General features: G+C 44.5%; 1 protein-coding gene and 1 pseudogene across 6 annotated transcripts; both read left to right on the top strand.

Moving 5' to 3' along the window:
* The first annotated feature begins 608 nt into the window (after window positions 1-608).
* On the top strand, window positions 609-2,194 carry LOC110577190 (annotated as a pseudogene).
* A 3,071-nt stretch (window positions 2,195-5,265) lies between these two features.
* Window positions 5,266-18,886, top strand: TXNL4A (thioredoxin like 4A). Of its 6 annotated transcripts, none has more exons than XM_021686176.2 (4): window positions 5,266-5,328; window positions 5,606-5,818; window positions 15,268-15,371; window positions 18,468-18,886. In XM_021686176.2, the coding sequence occupies exons 2-4, from the start codon at window positions 5,666-5,668 to the stop codon at window positions 18,637-18,639; spliced, it is 429 nt and encodes a 142-aa protein (XP_021541851.1). In that variant the 5' UTR covers window positions 5,266-5,328; window positions 5,606-5,665; the 3' UTR covers window positions 18,640-18,886. The 6 variants fall into 6 exon arrangements, with proteins under 6 accessions (XP_021541851.1, XP_021541853.1, XP_021541854.1 ...); XM_021686178.2 differs by having other exon boundaries at window positions 5,292-5,328; window positions 5,603-5,818; window positions 18,468-18,880; XM_021686179.2 differs by having other exon boundaries at window positions 5,292-5,328; window positions 5,633-5,818; window positions 18,468-18,880.
* The last annotated feature ends 691 nt before the right edge of the window (window positions 18,887-19,577 follow it).

The raw sequence follows: 19,577 nt of genomic DNA on the forward strand, positions 1-19,577 counted from the left end.
CACCTCCTCTTATATATCCTTAAGATTGACGGACAAAGAATGTGTAAACTATTCTTTCCTCTGCAAAATCTGGAGGAAGCTGGTCTGGTTTCTTGCTTTGAAACATGTAAGCATTTTATTTTTTACTTTTTTTTTTTTAAAGATTTATTTATTTGAGAGAAAGAGAGCAGGTGCGCACGTGAGCAGGGGGAGGGACAAAGGGAGAGGGAGAGAGAACCTCAAGCAGACTCCCCACTAAGCATGGAACCCCACTTGGGGCTCAATCTCACAACCCTAAGATCATGACCTGAGCTGAAATCAAGAGTCAGGCACTCAACCGACTGAGCCCCCCAAGCGCCTCTCTCTTGCCACTTCTATTCAATATTGTACTGCATGTCTTAGCCAGGGCAGCTAGGCAAGAAAATAATGAAAAGTATCCAGATTAGAAAAGAAGTAAAACTGTCCCGGGGAAATTTAAATCACGCCGGCCGGCTGCACGAGCCACACCGTCTTTGGGGTGATCCGTGGTAGACGTTTTGAGGGCAGCTGTCCCGCAGCCTGCGCACCCCGGACCGCCTCCTGTGGAAGCCTGAGCCGGCCGTGTAGCTTTCTCCCTTTGTTTCATAACCATGTCCACCAACGAGAATGCTAATTCACCAGCTGCCCGCCTTAACAGATTCAAGAACAAGGGGAAAGACAGTACAGAAATGAGGCAGCACCGAATAGAAGTTAATGTGAAGATGAGGAAAGCTAAGAAGGATGACCAGATGCTGAAAAGGAGAAACGTAAGCTCATTTCCTGATGAGGCTACCTCTCCACTGCAGGAAAACCACAACAACCAGGGCACTGTAAATTGGTCTGTTGATGACATTGTCAAAGGCATAAATAGCAACAATTTGGAAAGCCAGCACCAGGCTACTCAAGCTGCTAGGAAACTGCTTTCTAGGGAAAAACAGCCCCCCATAGACAACATAATCCGGGCTGGTTTGACTCCAAAGTTTGTGTCCTTCTTGGGCAGAACTGAATTGTAGTCCCATTCAGTTTGAATCTGCCTGGGCTCTCACTAACATTGCTTCTGGGACGTCAGAACAGACCAAGGCTGTGGTAGATGGAGGTGCTATCCCAGCATTCATTTCTCTGTTGGCATCTTCCCATGCCCACATCAGTGAACAAGCTGTATGGGCTCTAGGAAACATTACAGGTGATGGGTCAGTTTTATGAGACTTGGTTATCAAGTACAGTGCAGTTGACCCACTATTGGCTCTCCTTGCAGTTCCTGATATGTCATCTTTAGCATGTGGTTACTTACGTAACCTTACTTGGACACTTTCAAAGCTTTGTCCCAACAAGAATCCTGCACCCCCATTAGATGCTGTTGAGCAGATTCTTCCTACCTTAGTTTGTCTCCTGCATCATGATGATCCAGAAGTACCGGCAGATACCTGCTGGGCCATTTCCTACCTTACTGATGGTCCAAATGAACGGATTGAAATGGTTGTGAAAACAGGAGTTGTGCCCCAGCTTGTGAAGCTTCTAGGAGCTACTGAATCACCCATTGTGACTCCTGCGCTAAGAGCCATAGGAAATATTGTCACTGGGACAGATGAACAGACTCAGGTTGTAATAGATGCAGGAGCACCTGCTGTTTTTCCCAGCTTCCTAACGAACCCCAAAACTCATATTCAGAAGAAAGCTATGTGGACAATGTCAAACATCACAGCTGGTCGCCGGGACCAGATACAGCAAGTTGTGAATCATGGATCAGTCCCATTCCTCATTGGTGTTCTCTCTAAGGCAGACTTTAAGACACAAAGGAAGCTGGGCTGTGACCAACTATACAAGTGGTGGGACAGCTGAACAGATTGTATACCTCGTTCATTGTGGCATAATAGAACCACTGATGAACCTCTTAACTGCAAAAGACACCAAAATTATTCTGGTTATTCTGGATGCCATTTCAAACATCTTTCAGGCTGCTGAGAAACTAGGTGAAACTGAGAAACTTAGTATAATGATTGAAGAACGTGGAGGTTTGGACAAAATTGAAGCTCTACAAAACCATGAAAATGAGTCTGTGTACAAAGCTTCATTAAACTTGATTGAGAAGTATTTCTCTGTAGAGGAAGAGGAAGATCAGAATGTCGTGCCAGAAACTACCTCTGAAGGCTATACGTTCCAAGTTCAGGATGGCACTCCCGGGACCTTTAACTTTTAGATTGTACAGCTGAGGCAGAAAGTTGTTTGTTGTGTACTCTGTTTGGTAGAAGTTTGTCTTACTGTTTCTCCACTAAGAACCCTTTTTAAATGTGTTTTGTTATTGTAGCACTTTTTACAACAAAACTACTTGACCAGTTCCAAACTGTACAACCTCTATGAAGCTCCTCCTCTCAATGGGTTTCTTATTTCTATGTGGAATCTCCTCTCTTGCAGTGTCCTGTAAATAAAGATTAAATTCCACTCTTTTCTTTAAAAAAAAGTAAAACTGTCCCTATTTGCACATGACATGATCTTGTACATAGAGAATCCTAGGGCGCCTGGGTGGCTCAGTTGGTTGAGCAGCTGTCTTCAGCTCAGGTCATGATCCTGGGGTCCTGGGATGGAGTCCAGCATTGGGCTCCCTGCTTGGTGGGGAGCCTGCTTCTCTCTCTCCCTCTGCCCCTCGCCCTGCATGTGCACTCGCTCTCTTTCTCTCTCTCTGACAAATAAATAAATGGATTCTTAAAAAAAAAAAAAAGAATAAAATACTTAGGAATAAATTTAATCTCCTCCCCTAAAAAAAGTGCAAGATGTGAACACTGGAAAATATAAAAGTTATAGAAATAAAGAAGACCTAAGTAAAGGGAAAGACATCCTATGCCCATAGAAGACTTAACATTAAGATGGCAATACAGTGCTCTCTAAATTGATGTACAGAGTCAGCACAATCCCTATCAAAATCCCAGCTGCCCTTTTTGCAGAAACTGACAAGCTAATCCTAAAGTTCATATGCAAATGCAAGAGACCCAGAATAGCCAAACCAATCATGAAAAGAAATAAAGTTGGGGGACTCGTACTTCCTAATTTCAAGACTTACTACAAAGCTACACTGATCAAGACAGTGTGGTACTAACATAAGGTTAGACATACAAATCAATGGAATAGAATTGACAATCCAGAAATAAATCCTTACATTTGAAGTCCACTGATTTCCAACAAAAGTGCCAAGACAACTTGACAGGGAAAGAATAATCTTCCCAACAAATGGTGCCAGAACAGTGGATATCCACATGGAAAAGAATGAAGTTGGACACCTAACACCAACATACACAAAAGTTAACCCAAAGTGATCATAGACCTAAATGTAAAAGTTATTGGGGGCACCTGGCTGGCTCAGTCCGTGGAGCATGCAACGCTTGATCTCCAGGTCATGAGTTCAAGTCCCACGCTGAGCCTAGAGCTTACTTAAAAAAAAAAAAAAAAAGAAGTTAAAACTATAAAACTCTTAGAAGAAAGCAGAAGTAAATATTCACAACCTTGAGTTAGGCAATGCTTTCTTAGATATGACACCAAACGCACAAGCAACAAAAGGAAAAATAAACAGGAACTAATGAAAATTTAAAACTTTTGTGCTGCAAATGATACCAATAAAAAGTGAAAAGTCAATCAACAGAATGGAAAAAATATTTTAAAAACATGTATCTAATGAAAACTCTTAAAACTCAATAATAAAGATAACTAATCCAATTTTTTAAATGGGCAAAGGATATGAACAGACATTTCTCCAAATGGTGAATAAGTATATGAAAAGATGCTCTATAGACTGCTAACCATTATGGAAATACAAGTCAAAATGACAATTATCACTCCACATCGACCACGAGGCCGTAATAAAAAATACGCAAATAACAAGTAGGCAAAGATGTGGAGAAATCAAACCCCTCACACTTTGCTGTTGGGAATGTTAAAAGGTGCAGCCTAGGGGCACCTGGGGGGGCTCAGTAGGTGAAGCGTCTGCTTCTCCCTCTCCTTCTGCCCCTCCCCCTCCACTTGTGCTCTCCCTGGCTCACTCTCTCAAATAAATAAAATCTAAAAAAAAAAAAAGTGCAGCCACTTTTAAAAACAGTTTGGCAATTCCACAAAATGTTAAACACAGTTATCATAAGACCCAGGCATTCCACACATATATACCCAGAAAAATGAAAACTTAAATCCATACAAAAACTTACACAGATGTTCGCAGCAGCATTATGCATAATGGTCAGAAAGTGGAAACAGCCAAATGTCAATTAGCTGATGGATAAATAAAATGCATATATCCATATAATGGAATATTAACCAGCCATAAAAAGGACTAAATCCTGATGCCCACTACACTATGAGCTTTAAGATGCTGCTGAAAGAAAGAAGTCGGTCACAGAAGACTCCATCATGTATGCTTCCACTTAGATGAAATGTCTAGTTAGTGGTTACCAGAGGATGAAAGGAAGAAGGGAAGAAGGGAACTGGGAATTTTTCCAGGATGATGAAAACTTTCTGAAATTAGATTGTAGTGGTGGTTCTGCAACTCTTAAGAAAACCACCTTCACTTAAAGGAGTGAATCTTACAGTATGTACATGATCCTCAAATAAGCTTGTTAACAAAAAAGATGCATCTGGAGGTGGATACGGGTGATGGTTGAATAATAACTTCTATATTATATGTATTTTATACAATAACTTATGCCTTAGCTTGGAGAACCCTTCTGTTGACAAACTGGTTTGACAAGTAAATCAACTGTATATATGTCTGGAAAGCATGATTGCCATGATTAATTTCGGGGGACTTGGTGTGGAGTAAACAGGACAAGTCCTTCTTCATTGATGTCATCCTCTCTGCCCAGCGGTCTTCTGTCCCCAGGTCACAGGGGTCCTCTGTCTCCAGTCCCCCCAATCCCAGTGGTCCTGTGTCCAGTCCCCCCTCCCCCCCAGTCCCAGGGGTCCTCTCCGTCCGGATCCGAACCCCGCCTCGTTGGTCCGCTCAGCCAGCTGCCCCCTCCGCACCCCCGGGTCGCCGTGGCGCCGCGGTGAAGCTGGGTCTCTCCGACGGCCCTGACTGGGACTGACAACAAGTCCGGTAAGGCCGGGCCCCTCGTGACCGCGGCGGCAACTCGGAAAACCTAACCCCCCGGGTCCGCGCGGAGACCACCTACCCGCACGCGCACCGCCCCCGCGCTGCCTGGAGCCCAGCCCCTCTGGCGTCACGCCCCTCCCAGCGCCGAGCGCGCTTCCCACGTCGGCGGACACGCGCACGCTTTCGTCGGCGCGCACGCAGCGTCCGGCACGCGTACACGCCTGGAAGGGCCGCAGCGCGGGACGCTGTAGTCCGCAGAGGTGCGAGCGAAGGCCGGTGGGGGGCGGGGGGGCAAGGGGGCTGGGGAGGGAGGGAGGGGGCGGGAGCCGAAGGAGGCGGGAGGCGATCACCAGGGGTCTCCGCGCCGGGGCTGGGGTCTGCGGGCGTCCTCTCAGTCCGGTCCCCCTTCCTGGGGTAGCGCCCGGGGGTTGGGCCGGGGGGGGGTGGCGAGATCCCCGTGGCCCCGGCCCCGCCCCCGCCCCTCCGTGGGACCGAGGGGCGCGGGCGGGGTGACGCTCAGCCGCCCTTGCCCAGCAGTCCGCGGGAAGGAGCGGGTGCCCGCAGTTCTCCTCGCAGCCCCCCGGACCCGCCTCCGAGATGTCGTATATGCTCCCGCACTTGCACAACGGCTGGCAGGTGGATCAGGCCATCCTTTCGGAGGAGGACCGCGTGGTGGTCATTCGCTTTGGGCACGACTGGGACCCCACCTGCATGAAGATGGACGAGGTGCTCTACAGTATAGCCGAGAAGGTAACGCAGCCCGGCCGCTGCGCGTGGCATTCCGGGGTCAGCCTCGGTGGCGGTCTGTTCCCTCCGCCTGGCCTGTCGGCAGTTGCAGAGTGAGGCCCCACGTGCGTCCCCGCTCCTCGTTCACGCCTTCCTTTCTAACGCGCAGCCCGTTCAGCACAGACACTGTACGCATTAGCGTCTGCCTTCTTCTGGGCGAGGTTCCGTCGACTTTCCGGTTTTAAAGAGGTTCATGACTCCTCCTCTGCAGTGCCCTGAACAAAACGCACTTAGAGACTTTGGCAAGAACGATGGAGTTTACTTAAACTGCTTAGTTTAAGAGGATTGTCCACTTTGGCTACATTGTTTCTTGTGTTCGTGAAGCAGAGCATTCCTGTGAAGCGGACGGTAAACCCTGTTACTTTTCTTCTGGTCTTTTCCCCCTCCATACTCTTTGTAAGTCACTTGATTTGTAGCTTCCGGTGATTCAGTTGCAGGAGATGTTAGGAGAAAAGAGAATTGTGCTCCCGATTTTTAATATTAGTACTGTAGCTTGTCCTGGTGCTTGTTTGCTGATAAGGGAAGTGCCGTCCTTGGCACTGTTATGTAACCAGGGCTTAGTGCTTTTCTGTAGTTTCTTCATGGTGATTTGAAGATAACTTTAATTTGGAGTTTTGCAATTGTAGCAATAGGACAAACAGCAAATACATTATGGTGTTAATAAAATATCTAACATTGACATTCCATAGATAATTTGAGAGGTCATTTTAATGAAGAGTAAAAGTAATGGAAACATTGAAGCCATGTTTTGTTTCAGAGGAATAAGGGGTTAAAATAACTTGGTAGATAGTAGCAGATGTAAGGATATATCTTGTATTTAGGAAAGGAAAATTTGTCTTGACCTTCTGGGACATCTGGGGGGGCTCAGTCAGTAGAGCGTGATGAGTTCGAGCCCCACATTGGGGTTAGTTTACTTAAAAAACAAACAACTAACCTTTCATTGCTAGTTTTTACTCTGTCCTATTTGGTAGAAGAGGCAAAGTGCGGCATGGGTGGTGGCATTGGGAACACTAGAGACCGTTCTTCCGTGTCAGTCATCATGAGCATCACTTGGAATACTTGTGAAGTGCATCTCAGAGGTTCTGATTCTATTGGTCTGGGGTGAGGTCCAGAAACCGCCCTTTTAAGAAGCTGCCCTGGGAATTCTGATGTGACTTTGAAAAACCCCTCGACGGAGGTCAGGATCAGAGTAGGCATGCTGTGGTTACCAGCCATTCCCTTCCTCTTCCTCAAGGAGCTTGAGGAGGTGCCTGGGGAACTCAGGAGAGCAGCAGTTTCCTGACACTGGGGATCCTCCCACTTGGGGTCAGAAGTCCTAAATGAAGTGGTGCCAGGAAATCATTTACGCCTTGCTTAGGTTATAGTGGTCAAGGGCAGATACTGCCGAGGTCAGTGAGGAACTGCCCACAAGCACTTTTCTGAGAAGCACATTGCTGCTCTGTTCACTTTGAAATAACTTAGGGTGTGTGTTCTGAATTCTACGTTGCAGGTGGTGGTATAAACATCAGGTGATGACCAGCTCTGCCTGCCCTCAGCGCAAGGTCAGGATGCTTAGAGATGAGATGGTCATTTGGCTCCTCACATCTGAGCAAAACCAGCAAAATGCTCTTAGCTACGAGACAGATTTTGTGTGTTAACATAAGCTTTTAGGGACTTTTATAGGAGTCTTTTCTCATCCCTTTATGTCGTTATAGACTGACTCTCTGTATCATTGGTGGACGCACTCTTTTTTGGTATTGACCCTATTGATAAGAACAGCTTAACTGGGCTCACTTTGAGTATTTTTCTTTTTTTTTTTTAAGGTACTTTTCCTTTTGTCCAAAAATTTTGATAAACTTTTAATAAAATATTATTACAGTACAGTTATTAAAAATGCAAACTTGAAACGCATCACAAGTTTATTGCTTTATTTTCTTCTTAGTATAAAGGCAAAATAAGAGTTTATAATTCTGGAAGCCCTTTTTGGGGAAGCTCAAGAGGAATTTTTGAAATTTAAGGTTTTAGTATAAAGAACTACTTAACTCTATTTAAAAATCTCCCTCTGCAGAAATGGCAGATGGTGGGGGATCTTCCTCATCTTGTTACGAGCCCTGTTTGGATACCCCAGCTGTTTTAAAGTGAGTAAAAGTTCCACTGTTTAGGCTGGACTTGATTGGATTGTTTCTCCTGGAATGTGGTGTATTGACTTAATGCTTTGGCAGTGCCAGCCTCCAGACCCCCACCTCATGCTGGGTTAGTTTTGAGCTGCACTGAAAACGTAAGAGATCTATGAGACAATTTTATAGATGTCTGGAATTTGGTAGAGTGATAATAACAAAGTTTCCTGTTCAGCAGCTGATTTTATGCACAGCTTCAAAGAGAGACTGTTTTGTGTACCTCTGAGCTGTCTTGCCATTTTGTAGGAACAGTTTGTCACAGCTCATCCCATGATGGGAAGGAATAAATGGGACATTTAATTTTTGTGTGTTAAAAAAAAACCATACAGATAGAGTTTAAAATATGCAAAACCTCAATGATATCATTGACTCGTGATCATACATTCTAATAAAGTTGTATATAAGACAACTATATGTATGGAACTTTTGGAAATGATTTTAAGGGATCATTCTTAAGCGTTGCATAAAGTAAATCGAACCTTATTGGAAGTTGATGTACAGTCAAATGAGGTATTGCATAAGGGCCAAGAAAATGCGTATGTTTGCTATGGATTTGTGTTTCTGGGTATGACAACCTTGGAGCTAGCAGCAAGCTATGAGGGGCAGGATGGAGTGCTGGCTAAGAGTAGGGACCAAGCTAGCTCCTGCTACTTACTCCCATATGATCTTTTTTTTTATTTTTTTTTTTAAAGATTTTATTTATTTATTTGAGAGAAAGAATGAGATAGAGAGAGCATGAGAGGGGGGAGGGTCAGAGGGAGAAGCAGACTCCCTGCTGAGCAGGGAGCCCGATGTGGGACTCGATCCCGGGACTCCAGGATCATGACCTGAGCCGAAGGCAGTCGCTCAACCAACTGAGCCACCCAGGCGCCCACTCCCATATGATCTTAAGTAACTTGTCTCTGTGCCTCATTTTACTCATCTGTAAGAAAAAGACAATAGTGCCTAACCCATATGGTAGTCATGAGGAGAGAATTAATAGAACAGACTTCTGGAACACTTCTGTCACATAGCAAGTAACATATTCCGTAATCATTAGCCACTGTTATCAGCATCATCATTCACATCACAAAATTTGCAGGAGTTATTGTGATAGAGCTAATCGGGCAAATAGTTTGGGAAAATAAAGTTACCATGCAGTTTTTTGATGGCTTTGACATGAATCACCTAAAAAATGGCTCTTCGGAAATAAAATACATAGTGGCAATTGACAGTCCAGAACATGTTTTTCCAGCATTTTATGTGGATTCTTGGCTGGAGGAGGAGCTCTATTTAGAAGGTTGGAATGGTGGTTGGTATACTGTGCTGGCCTTCAGTCTTAGTGATTCGCATGAGTTACTTTCACTTAGAGACAGGTCATGTAGAAGGACTGCTGAACAGCTTAATCAGTGACCTGCTGAAGAAAAAGGAGTATGCTTATAAAATGTGTAGGCAACAGGGCTGGAAAGGATGTTTACTATTATAAATGATCAGCAACTTGATAATAGAAACAAAATTTGTACATAGAGTTCTTGGTTTTTAAAAAATACTAGTAACAACCAATTAAAATTACTGCAAACATAGTAGGTAAAATATTATTTTAGATATAGAAGACATATGCAAATAAGTTTAAAGTACCATTTCAAAAGATGACTCCCATGGGTAGAGAGGCAAAGAACTTAAAAAAGAGGAAATTCTAATGGTTAAATAAACTTCAGAGCCATACACATTAAAATAGTGTCCTATTGTTTCTTAGATATATCAAAGATAAAAAAGGTACTTATTGTGGTGTGGAGAAAGTTAATCCTGATATCTTTTTGGAAAGCAGTTTGGCATTGTATGAAAAGCCTTAAGGACTCAGTCACCCTCCCTCTTCAGTAGGCAAACTTGTATGCTCTACAAGACTTCTGCTATAATTTCTAGCAAACTGGAAGCACCGACAATCAGTGTCTGATGGTAGGAGAGCATGGTGATGACTGTAATCTCTAGTTTTTGAGCATTTAGACCAGTTACCTTGCCAGGTAGGACACAGACCCCTGACCATGGTCCCCATGACGACTCCTGAGGTAGGGATGCCAAGTAATTTATCCAGACTTGGAGATGGACAGTTGGGATTTGAACTGGGAATGTCCTCGGCACTGGATGGAATATTATTTGGCCATTAAAAATGATTTTCTAAGCTTTTTAAATACCATGGGCATTTGTTAATGATGTCGCTGGAGAAAGCAGAATGTATGGGATTTCCTCACGAGTGAACATGTGGGTCTGGGGAAAGGGAAACACTTTTCACTGTAAGACACTCATTCTATTAATTTTATTTGACTGTCATATATTTTTAAATTATATAACTTGTTTAAAAAATACTGGGCTGGAGCATCTGGTTGGCTCAGTCAGAAGAGCATGCAACTCTCGATCTTGGGGTCTTGAGTTCAAGCTCCATGTTGGGAGTAGAGTTTACTTAACAACAAAAAATTCTGGGCTGGACACATGGCAGTGGTTTTTCCATTCCATTTCTATATTTTCAAAGTGAACATTTTTTAAATAGAGAAAATATAGTAGATACCTAGCTTCATTTCAGTTTTATAAAAAATACACAGGGTTATAGTTAAGCACAGATTCCTTAATGCAACTGAAATGTTCAGGCAAAATAGTTCAGACCGTGTGGAAGGCATCACGGCAGAAGCCATGTAGCCCGTGTTAGGAGAAGCTTTGACATATGGAGGCTTTTCCAGAGGAAAAAGACTGGCAGGGAGGCACAGAGTTGGAGGAAGTCCACTCGGTGCTGCCTGGCTGGATGCGCGATCCCTTTCTCTGCAAGTCCGTGAGAACCTCTGTCCAGAAGAAGTGGCACCATCTCTGAAGGCCGGTCTCTTTGAACTCTGAACTCAGGATTACATAATTAAGCTCATGCTGTCCAAAAACACATTTTTAGTGACAATAATGTGTTTCTTGCATTTCAAAATACAAGTTTATTGTTAAAGTTCATTCAATAAACATTTACTAGTACTGTGTGAGTCAGGTACTGTTTGGCTCTGAGGACACATCGGTAAAGACACAGACATGGTTCTGAGCCTCACATTTATCTGCAGGACCATAATGTAATTCATATAGGGGGGAAGAAAATTAAGTACTGGGGTGTCACTTGGTGGTTTACTTCTTCTTTTTTTTTTTTTTTTTTAGAGAGAGCAAGAGAGTGAGCAGTAGGAGGGGCAGAGGGAGGGGGAGAGACATTCTCAAGCAGATTCCCCACTGAGCATGGAGCCCGACATGGGGCTTGATCTCAGGACCCTGAGATCACAACCTGAGCTGAAACCAAGAGTTGGATGCTCAACCTGACTGTGCCACCGAGGTGCCCCTGTTTATTTTACTCCTGAATGAGCTAGAGTTTTCTTACTCACCGTTGGAAGCAAAAGGAAATAGGGCCTGCTCTTAAAGTCTCACTATAAAAACCAGCATTTATAGTGTGAAAATTATGTGATATCATTGAGTTGGGGTAGTTGAATGTCCTCATGAATAAAATAGATGAGATACATTTTGATCACTTTTAAGAGGATGTGGTTTCGTGTGTCAATTTCTGCTTTAACTTGGGAAATTTGGAGGTTCTAGGAACCAGAACCAGTTGGCTAAATAATTCACATTGAGTCAGAAAGGCATCTTGGGCTTCCGTTGGATTGGCAGCTTACGCTTTAGGAGGCAAATGTACGTCTATATGTCTGGTTATACTATAATGTTAATATCTTCATTTTAAATTATGGTATCTTTGTTTTATATGTAAAAAGTAATAATGTATCTCTGCTTAGTGAAATTCAGGTGTAGGCAGAAGGTTAAGAACTCGCAGGGTCACTTTGGCCGGGACAGCTGTGCAGAGGAGCGTGCTGCTATCCTGAGGGATGTGGAAGGAACATTTTGCACAGAGGCTCTTTGGACCAGTGGTGCACAGTACACATCACCACCCAGCCACCTTCTCTTCTTGCACAAAAGAGGGAGTTGGGGGTGGCCGGGGGAGACCCTACCTCTCTACACCTGAGACCCTCAGTGACTTCCCTCTTTTCATAGCCAGGCTCCTTGCAGGGCCTGTCCATACTAAATGCCTTGTGTGGGTCTTGCACGGTCACTGATGACCTTCCAGTAGCCAGAATCACAGATGCCCACAGCCTTCGTCTAGACATGAGCTCTCCGGTACTTGACCCAGCTCCCGCCGTGGATGGGTCCCTTGACTTGGTTTGTGAGTGTGCCTCCCTGGCCACCCCTGTCCTTCCCTTGGCTCTCCAGTGGGCTGGCTGGACCAGCCACTGCTGGATGCAGACGGCAGTGGTGTCCTTGGCAGAGCCATCCCAGAATTACTTGTAAGACCTTCTCTCTAGATGCTCCTTAGTTTTCTTAAGTCCCCAACCCACTCCTTACTTGGAAACAAACAAGTAATAACCTGAACTTCTTGGGCCTAGAAGGGCCTTTGTCTGCATTTCCAGGCTCACGTTCCACCTCTGACCCCATGTCCCAGCTGCTGCCTCTGCCCTTTCTTTGTTCTCTCCTGGCATCTTTATCTTGCACAGGCAGCCCTCCTAGCCTGGCACATTCCCCACTCCCCCAGGACCTCCTGCCCTCTTCGGGCAGGCTAATTCCTTCAAGACTTGGGTAGGGAATCCCATCCAGAGGTTGGGCTTTGGAGCCAGATTTGGTGAGTCTCAGCTTTGCTGCTTGCTTCCCTGTGCAGCTTAGAGTCGCTTTGTCTTTCTGAGCCTTAATTTCATTGTACACAAAACATTAATAATGTCTCTATTTGGGGGTGTTAAAAGAATTAGAAATAAGGCGTGTCTTGCACAGAGTGGGCTCTCAGTCTGTAGTGAGGAAAGAGCACGTTCCAGGTTTGGGGGTAAGTGAACTTGACGTGATACTTTGCTTCCTGCTAGAATTCAGAGTGGGGGTTAGATAGACCAGATAGAACAAGAAGGCAAAGGAGATGTAGACTTGTATCTTTAAACAAGTTACTTTTATTCAATTGCCTCCTGATGATGAAATGTCTATTGAGTTGAGTCCTTATGTTATTTAAAATTTTTTTCATATAGTAAAAAGGACAAAAGTTGTGATTTTACTTTTTTTCTAAAGTACATAATTTATAGTCCTGCCCACTGATTTTTAGTCTAATTGAATATTTACATGGTGATTCCATAAGTTAATATTTAATATAATAATTGTTATTGGTGTTTATTTTGTGCATCAGCCAACAGAGCAAGGCATTGAAGGGATAAAAATGAGTCAGGGTTCCTACCTGACCATTTTGTGTATATTTATACACACTGACCATTTTATGGTCTTAACTTCTATGCTGCAGTTTCTGTTTTATTTTTAAATAAAATCAGAATACAATTGATGAGTTAACCCATGAAAATAAAACTGGGTTCTGGTGCCCTGACCAGCACATTCTCACTGTTGGCACAGGAAACCAGGATTTCAGAGATGGGGATCAACAATATAAAGGCGCTGCATTAAGGCTTTTTGGAAATGGTGTGTAGACAGCGGGCACATGGTGGTGTCAGAGCCCTCACGCAGAGAGCTGCTGCTTGAGGGTTTTTTAGGCTTTCTCCTGACCAGTGCTGTGGGGCAAAAGGAGTCCTCATTAGATGTAAACTTTTTTTGGTGATGGTGGCTTAAGTTTCTCTGTTAAGTATTTTTTAATAGTCCCCAAAGCAGAGAGGAGCATACCCCTCTGACCCTGTTGCTCAGGTTCAGCAGTTCCCAATACTTTGTCAGTCTTGTGTCACCTGACCCCTGACATTTTTTATGCTGCAGTATGTGAAGCAAATCCCAGAAACCACATTATTTCATCTGCAAATTATATTCAGAATTTTAGAATTAGTTTTGTATGCATTTCCTGGGGCTGCAGTAACAAAGCCTTGCAAACTGGGCAGAGGAAACAACAGAAGTCTGTCCTCTCACATTCTGGGGGCCGAGAGTCCCAAACCGAGGCGTCCGCAGGGCCATGCAGCCTCTGAAACCTTCTAGGGAGAATGCCTCCGCACATCCTCCATGCTCTGGAGCCGTCCGCCATCTTTGGTGCTCTTGGCTTGTAGATGTCTCGCTCTCTAAAAGTCATCCATGGCCACTTCTCTAAAGGACACCATCCGGAATGGCCGGTCTCATCGTAGCTGATGACATCTGCAAGGACCCTCTTCCAAATAAGGCCACATTAAGGCCACATTCTGAGGACTGGGGGTTAGGACTCCAGCGCATCTCTTTGTGTGGGGGACACAACTCAGCCCGTAAGGTACAGATTGGTATAAGCTGCCCGGAAGGCACTGAGACAGCATTTATAAGGGCTTTTAAAATGTCACGTCCTTTGTTATATTCTATTTTAGGAATTTATCTTTGGAAATAATGAAATATGTACACAAATTAAGGGTAAGAATGTTCATAGGTGAATAATTGGTATTAATGAAAAATCTGAATTATTTTCATGAAAAATCAGAAAATAATGGAAGAATGGTAAAATAATGACATAACCATTTGATAAAGTATTATGTAGCCATAAATATTGTGTTTGGGGAAAATATATAATTTGTATAAGAGAATGTCCATAATTAAAGCAGGATATAAAATACTGTGGTATGATCACATTTTATTTAAACAGTATAGACAGATTTATATGTCTGTGTATGTGTGTGTGTGTATAACAGAAAAAATGGGAAAGAATTTACTAAAAATATTTGTAGCAGTTAACTCTGGGTGTTGGGATTGGAGGTGATTCTGTTTTATTAATAGTTTTCTGAGTTTTCTAAATCCTGTCTGATGAACTTGGAATTAGTGAAAAAAAATGAAAGAATATTTGTTATATGCAATGTTTTTTGGAGTACTAGTCTACTCATATTTGTAGGTGGTCAAACCTAAGTGGGAGAAACATATGGCTGAATTCTAAAGGCATGTCTTAAAGCAGTTGTTGATTGTGTGCAATAAAGTATTTGGAAAAGTACAAATTTAGAGAAGTTCATATAGATTATTATTAGATCAGCATGAATAATGTATCTGTGGACATTTTCTGCAGGAGTCCCATAACTTGGTATTCTGAAAATGTTAAAGCAAGGTTAACAGCCAGTTGTCAGGACCCTGAACGTGTTGCATTATCTTCCTGTGTGTTAGCGCTCCTGGGAAAAAAGTGTTGGGGAGTTGGTTTGAAAATTGTCCTCTATACACAAATTCTTGTGTTTGTTTTTTAATGTGCTTTTACAGAATAAGAAATTGATGCGTTATTTTATAGGGTTTTTTTCAATCTCTTACTTTTAGGTTAAAAATTTTGCAGTTATTTATCTTGTGGATATTACAGAAGTGCCTGACTTCAACAAAATGTATGAGTTATACGATCCGTGTACTGTCATGTTTTTCTTCAGGTATGTTCTCTTAAAGTTAACACTTCACTTGAACGTTGTTGGTCTGGAAGTTTGCTGTAATCAAGATATCTTTACATTTGATGGTATTTATGTAATAAAGTTGAGTAACATCATGAGTCAAAAAAAGTTGTGGAGGTTTAATTCGGAAAGAAATCACCATTTGGCATTGTTTTTACTTGTCAAATTTTCTGTTTATTGTTACTACAAAAGTTGACAAATAGCAGTATTAAGCATTAGACATACCCCGTTCCTAACTGGTAGGGAATGTCTGGGTGGATTGTATAGGGTGTGTATTGGCTTTATGTTCTGTGTAACAAATGAGCTCAATGTTCTGTTGCTCAAGTTCGGGCAGGCTCAGTGGGTTTCCTCTCAGGGTCTCACGAGGCCCCAGTCACGGGCTGGGCCCTTATTGGCGCCGTCAGTCGGGGAAGAAGCCACTGGCTCATTGGGTTGTTGGCTGAATGCAGTTCCCTGTGGTCATGGGCCTGAGGTTGCTGACTCCTTGCTGGCTATATGCTGGGCCCTCCCTGCTCCTGGAGGCCCTTCCATCTCCACAGCCTGCACCATCTCTGCAATTTCCTGTTCTGCTTCTACGAGCCTGTGAATGGAATAGACTCACCCAAATAATCCAGGATTATCTCCTTACTTTAAAGTCAGTTGACTAGTAACCTTCAAGACATCTGCCAGACTCCATTTGTTTGTAACATCACTGATGGTTGGCGTCTCATCACATCACAGTCCCAGGGATGAGGGCAGGAACTTCATGGGGTTGAATTTAGGATTTTGTCTACCATAGTCTGCCCTCTGGCTCCAAAGATTCACGTCCTTCCCATATGCAAAATCAGGTATGGATGAGGCTTCTTAGGCTCCTGGACACCCCTTATCTGTGGCCCCAGCTCTCCCAGTACACAGTGTGGGACAGCCTATGAAATAGGTCTGGTTTCTCAAGGGGACGTGAGAAAGAAGGGGCTGACACCCCAGCCCTGGGAGGGTTCTGCCTGGGCTTTCCTGCCTTTTCCAGGAAAGGTGTGTGCAGCTGGGCCATTTTTCAGCCTACCGCAGCCAGTAGCATTTTGGGGTTCTGTCATCTCCCTTTCACTGCACCGTCGGTCCCCTGCAGCCCAAGTCCCTGTCCTGGGCGTCTGCAAAGATCCGGGAGGCACACCGTTCCTCACTTCGGAGCTTTCCTGGGCTTCTGCTCAAGGTCGTGTGGCCTCTTCCATGTCTCTGCCATTTCTGCATTGCAGCATATTCTGCCATCTGGAGGGGCTGGGACTTCATTCTTTCTGTTAGCGGTTCTTACACCACGTTGTCTGTCCACAGCAGGGAGAAAGCAGGCAGCCCCTTCAAGACTTGGCTGTTTCCTCAGGTGCACGTCCAGGTGCACCCTTATGACTTCTGCTTTCCCCAGAAGCAGGACAGTGGCCCTGATGTCCTGCCCCCAAGTAACAAGGGCCCCTTTCCTCCATCCCCAGCAGTGCATTCCTTCCTTCCTTTGGAGCCCACACCAGCCATGCTCCCCAAGTCCGTGTTTCTACGAACAGGCTCTCCAAAGCAGTCTAGGTCTTTTCTGTCATGCTGCTCAAAATTCTCCCCAAACCCTTCAGGTGCGACTGGTGAGGGCCGTCTTGGGTCCAGCCTCCCGCTGCCTGTGGCCAGCCTGACCTAGGCACAGTGGACGCTGGGGTGGAGGAGGCTGCAGAAAGAAGGCGCTGGATGCTGGTGTGTTAGGTCTGGCGCTGCTCTCAGAAGAGAAGACGAACCTCCTTCCACTCTTTCTAAGACAAGGCGCATCAGTACTTAAGTTAATTTTCTCACCAAATGCGTATATTGAGTCCTGCCAGGTTTTGTGGTCTAGCGACAGGACATTAAGTCAGACAAGACAGGGTTCCTGCCATCACCGAACTGCACGGAACAGCAACAGCTGAGTAAATGAGCAAAGGGAAACAGGTGCCAGAGGACGGGTATTTATAGAGACAGAAGTACTGAGTCGGCGTGGCTGGAGCTGAAGGACATTTGGAGGAAGTTTAGAATGAGCTCGTGCATTCCAGGGGGCGGGCACACGGGCATGAAAAGTCAGGCCATATCAGGGGAACCTGTAAGAACGTGGTGGCTGACAGGTGATGGAGGGAGGAACAGGGTCCAGACCCCCAGATTCCTGGGCCCGAGTGAGGATGTGGAATGTTATCCTGAAAGTAAATGTTTGCAGCAGAGAAGAAACGTCAAATTTGCCTTTTGGATGCTCAGTCTGGTTGGAAGGCGGCCAGACTGGAGACTTCAGGGTGGAGTACTTCGTTCTTGTAGAAGTGAAAAGTTAAATAAATAAAAACTAATCTTCAACAAACTTGGAAAAATTAGTGCACCAAGGACAACAAGGGTTAATATCTTTGTAAAGTACACATATAAATTCATTTTTAAAAGTAGCCTCTTAAAAAATAAATTTGTAAAGTATCATCTACTTCCCTAATTGTAGAATTGCAAAATATACTGACTTGACAATTAGGACTTTATTTTTTATTTTATTTTTTTTAAAGATTTTATTTATTTATTTGAGAGAGGGAATGAGAGACAGGCAGCAGGAGAGGGAGGAGGGTCAGAGGGAGAAGCAGACTCCCTGCTGAGCAGGAAGCCCGATGCGGGACTCGATCCCAGGACTCCAGGATCATGACCTGAGCCAAAGGCAGTCGCTTAACCAACTGAGCCACCCAGGCGCCCAGGACTTTATTATTAATAAAGTGGTACACTAGGCGCTCACAAGAGCACCATGAAAAACTCATATTTTATTTCCTAGGTAAATTATAACAACCCTCTGGAAAACAGTTTCACTTTCCAAGTGACTGAAACTGTCCTGTAGGGTGTTTGTCCTAAGGGAGTAGCTAAACAGAAGGCTTGCACCGTGCATGGCGAGCGTTTTTAAAATAGGGTTTAGGTTGTTTCCATCTTCTAAATCGTGGTGGGTCCTCTTGACTGTGTGTGTTCTTAACTAATGTTAAACAAGAGCTTGTGATGGTGGGAAACAGAAGGCATTTTTTTTTCCACAGAACTCTTTTTTAGAAGGATTTTTGTGAGCATTGACCCCCTGTCTCCTCTTTGCAGGAACAAGCACATCATGATTGACCTGGGTACTGGTAACAACAACAAGATCAACTGGGCCATGGAAGACAAACAGGAAATGATAGACATCATCGAGACTGTGTACCGGGGCGCCCGGAAAGGTCGCGGCCTGGTCGTGTCTCCAAAGGACTACTCCACGAAGTACAGATACTGAGCTCAGCCCAGCCTCCATGCACAGAAATGGTGTGCAGTCGTTTTCATGTGGAAATATTGGAAACTATTTAAAGACTTAGAGAAAGCGTTTGGAAGAGAATACGAAGATGAAGGGGTTGGAGGGTCTTTGCAATAAGGGTTGCATGGCCTCAACTCTCCGCCTGCCTGGCCGTTGTATTTTTATATTAGCAAATATCTGTAAATATCTAGCTGAAATAAATAAAATATGCAGTGATGGAAAGTCATAATTGCTTGTTTTTTAAGAAACTTGCCATACAGATTACTGATTTTGGCGGTCCGAAATTACTTGTCATCTTTCCCATTGGAGTGGAATTCAGGTGTATGTCCTACGGGGCCACTGTGTTTGGTTCGCCCGGCGCTGGGGATCCATGTGAGCTTCCCAGGGCTGCCGTAACAAAGAGGCCCAGACTGGGTGACAACAGACATGAGCTGTGTTGCAAATCTGAAGGCAAGAACTCCAGATCCAGGGGTGGTCAGGGTGGTTCCTTTGGGGCTGTGATGGAGAATCTCTGCTCCCTACCCCTCTCCCAGATTCTGCTAGTTTCTGGCAATCTTTGGCATCCTTTGGCTTGGTGCTTCACCCCAATCCTGGCCTTCGTCTTCACATGGCCTTCTCCCTGTGTGTCTGTGTCCAAATTTCCTCTTCTTATAAGGACACTGGTCATTGGAGAGGGTCACCCTGCAGCAGCATGACCTCACCTTAACTAACTACATCTGTGATGACCCTTTCTCCAAATAAGGCACATTGTACTGGGGATTACAACTCCCGACATAGCGGGGCGCCTGGGTGGCTCAGTCGGTGAAGTGTCTGCCTTCGGCTCAGGTCACGATCCCAAGGTCCTGGGATCGAGCCCTGCGTTGGGCTCCCTGCTCAGCGGGGAGTCTGTTTCTCCCTTTGCTGCTCCCCCTGCTTGTGCT

Source organism: Neomonachus schauinslandi, chromosome 14, assembly GCF_002201575.2.
Source record: "Neomonachus schauinslandi chromosome 14, ASM220157v2, whole genome shotgun sequence".
NCBI lineage: Eukaryota > Metazoa > Chordata > Mammalia > Carnivora > Phocidae > Neomonachus > Neomonachus schauinslandi.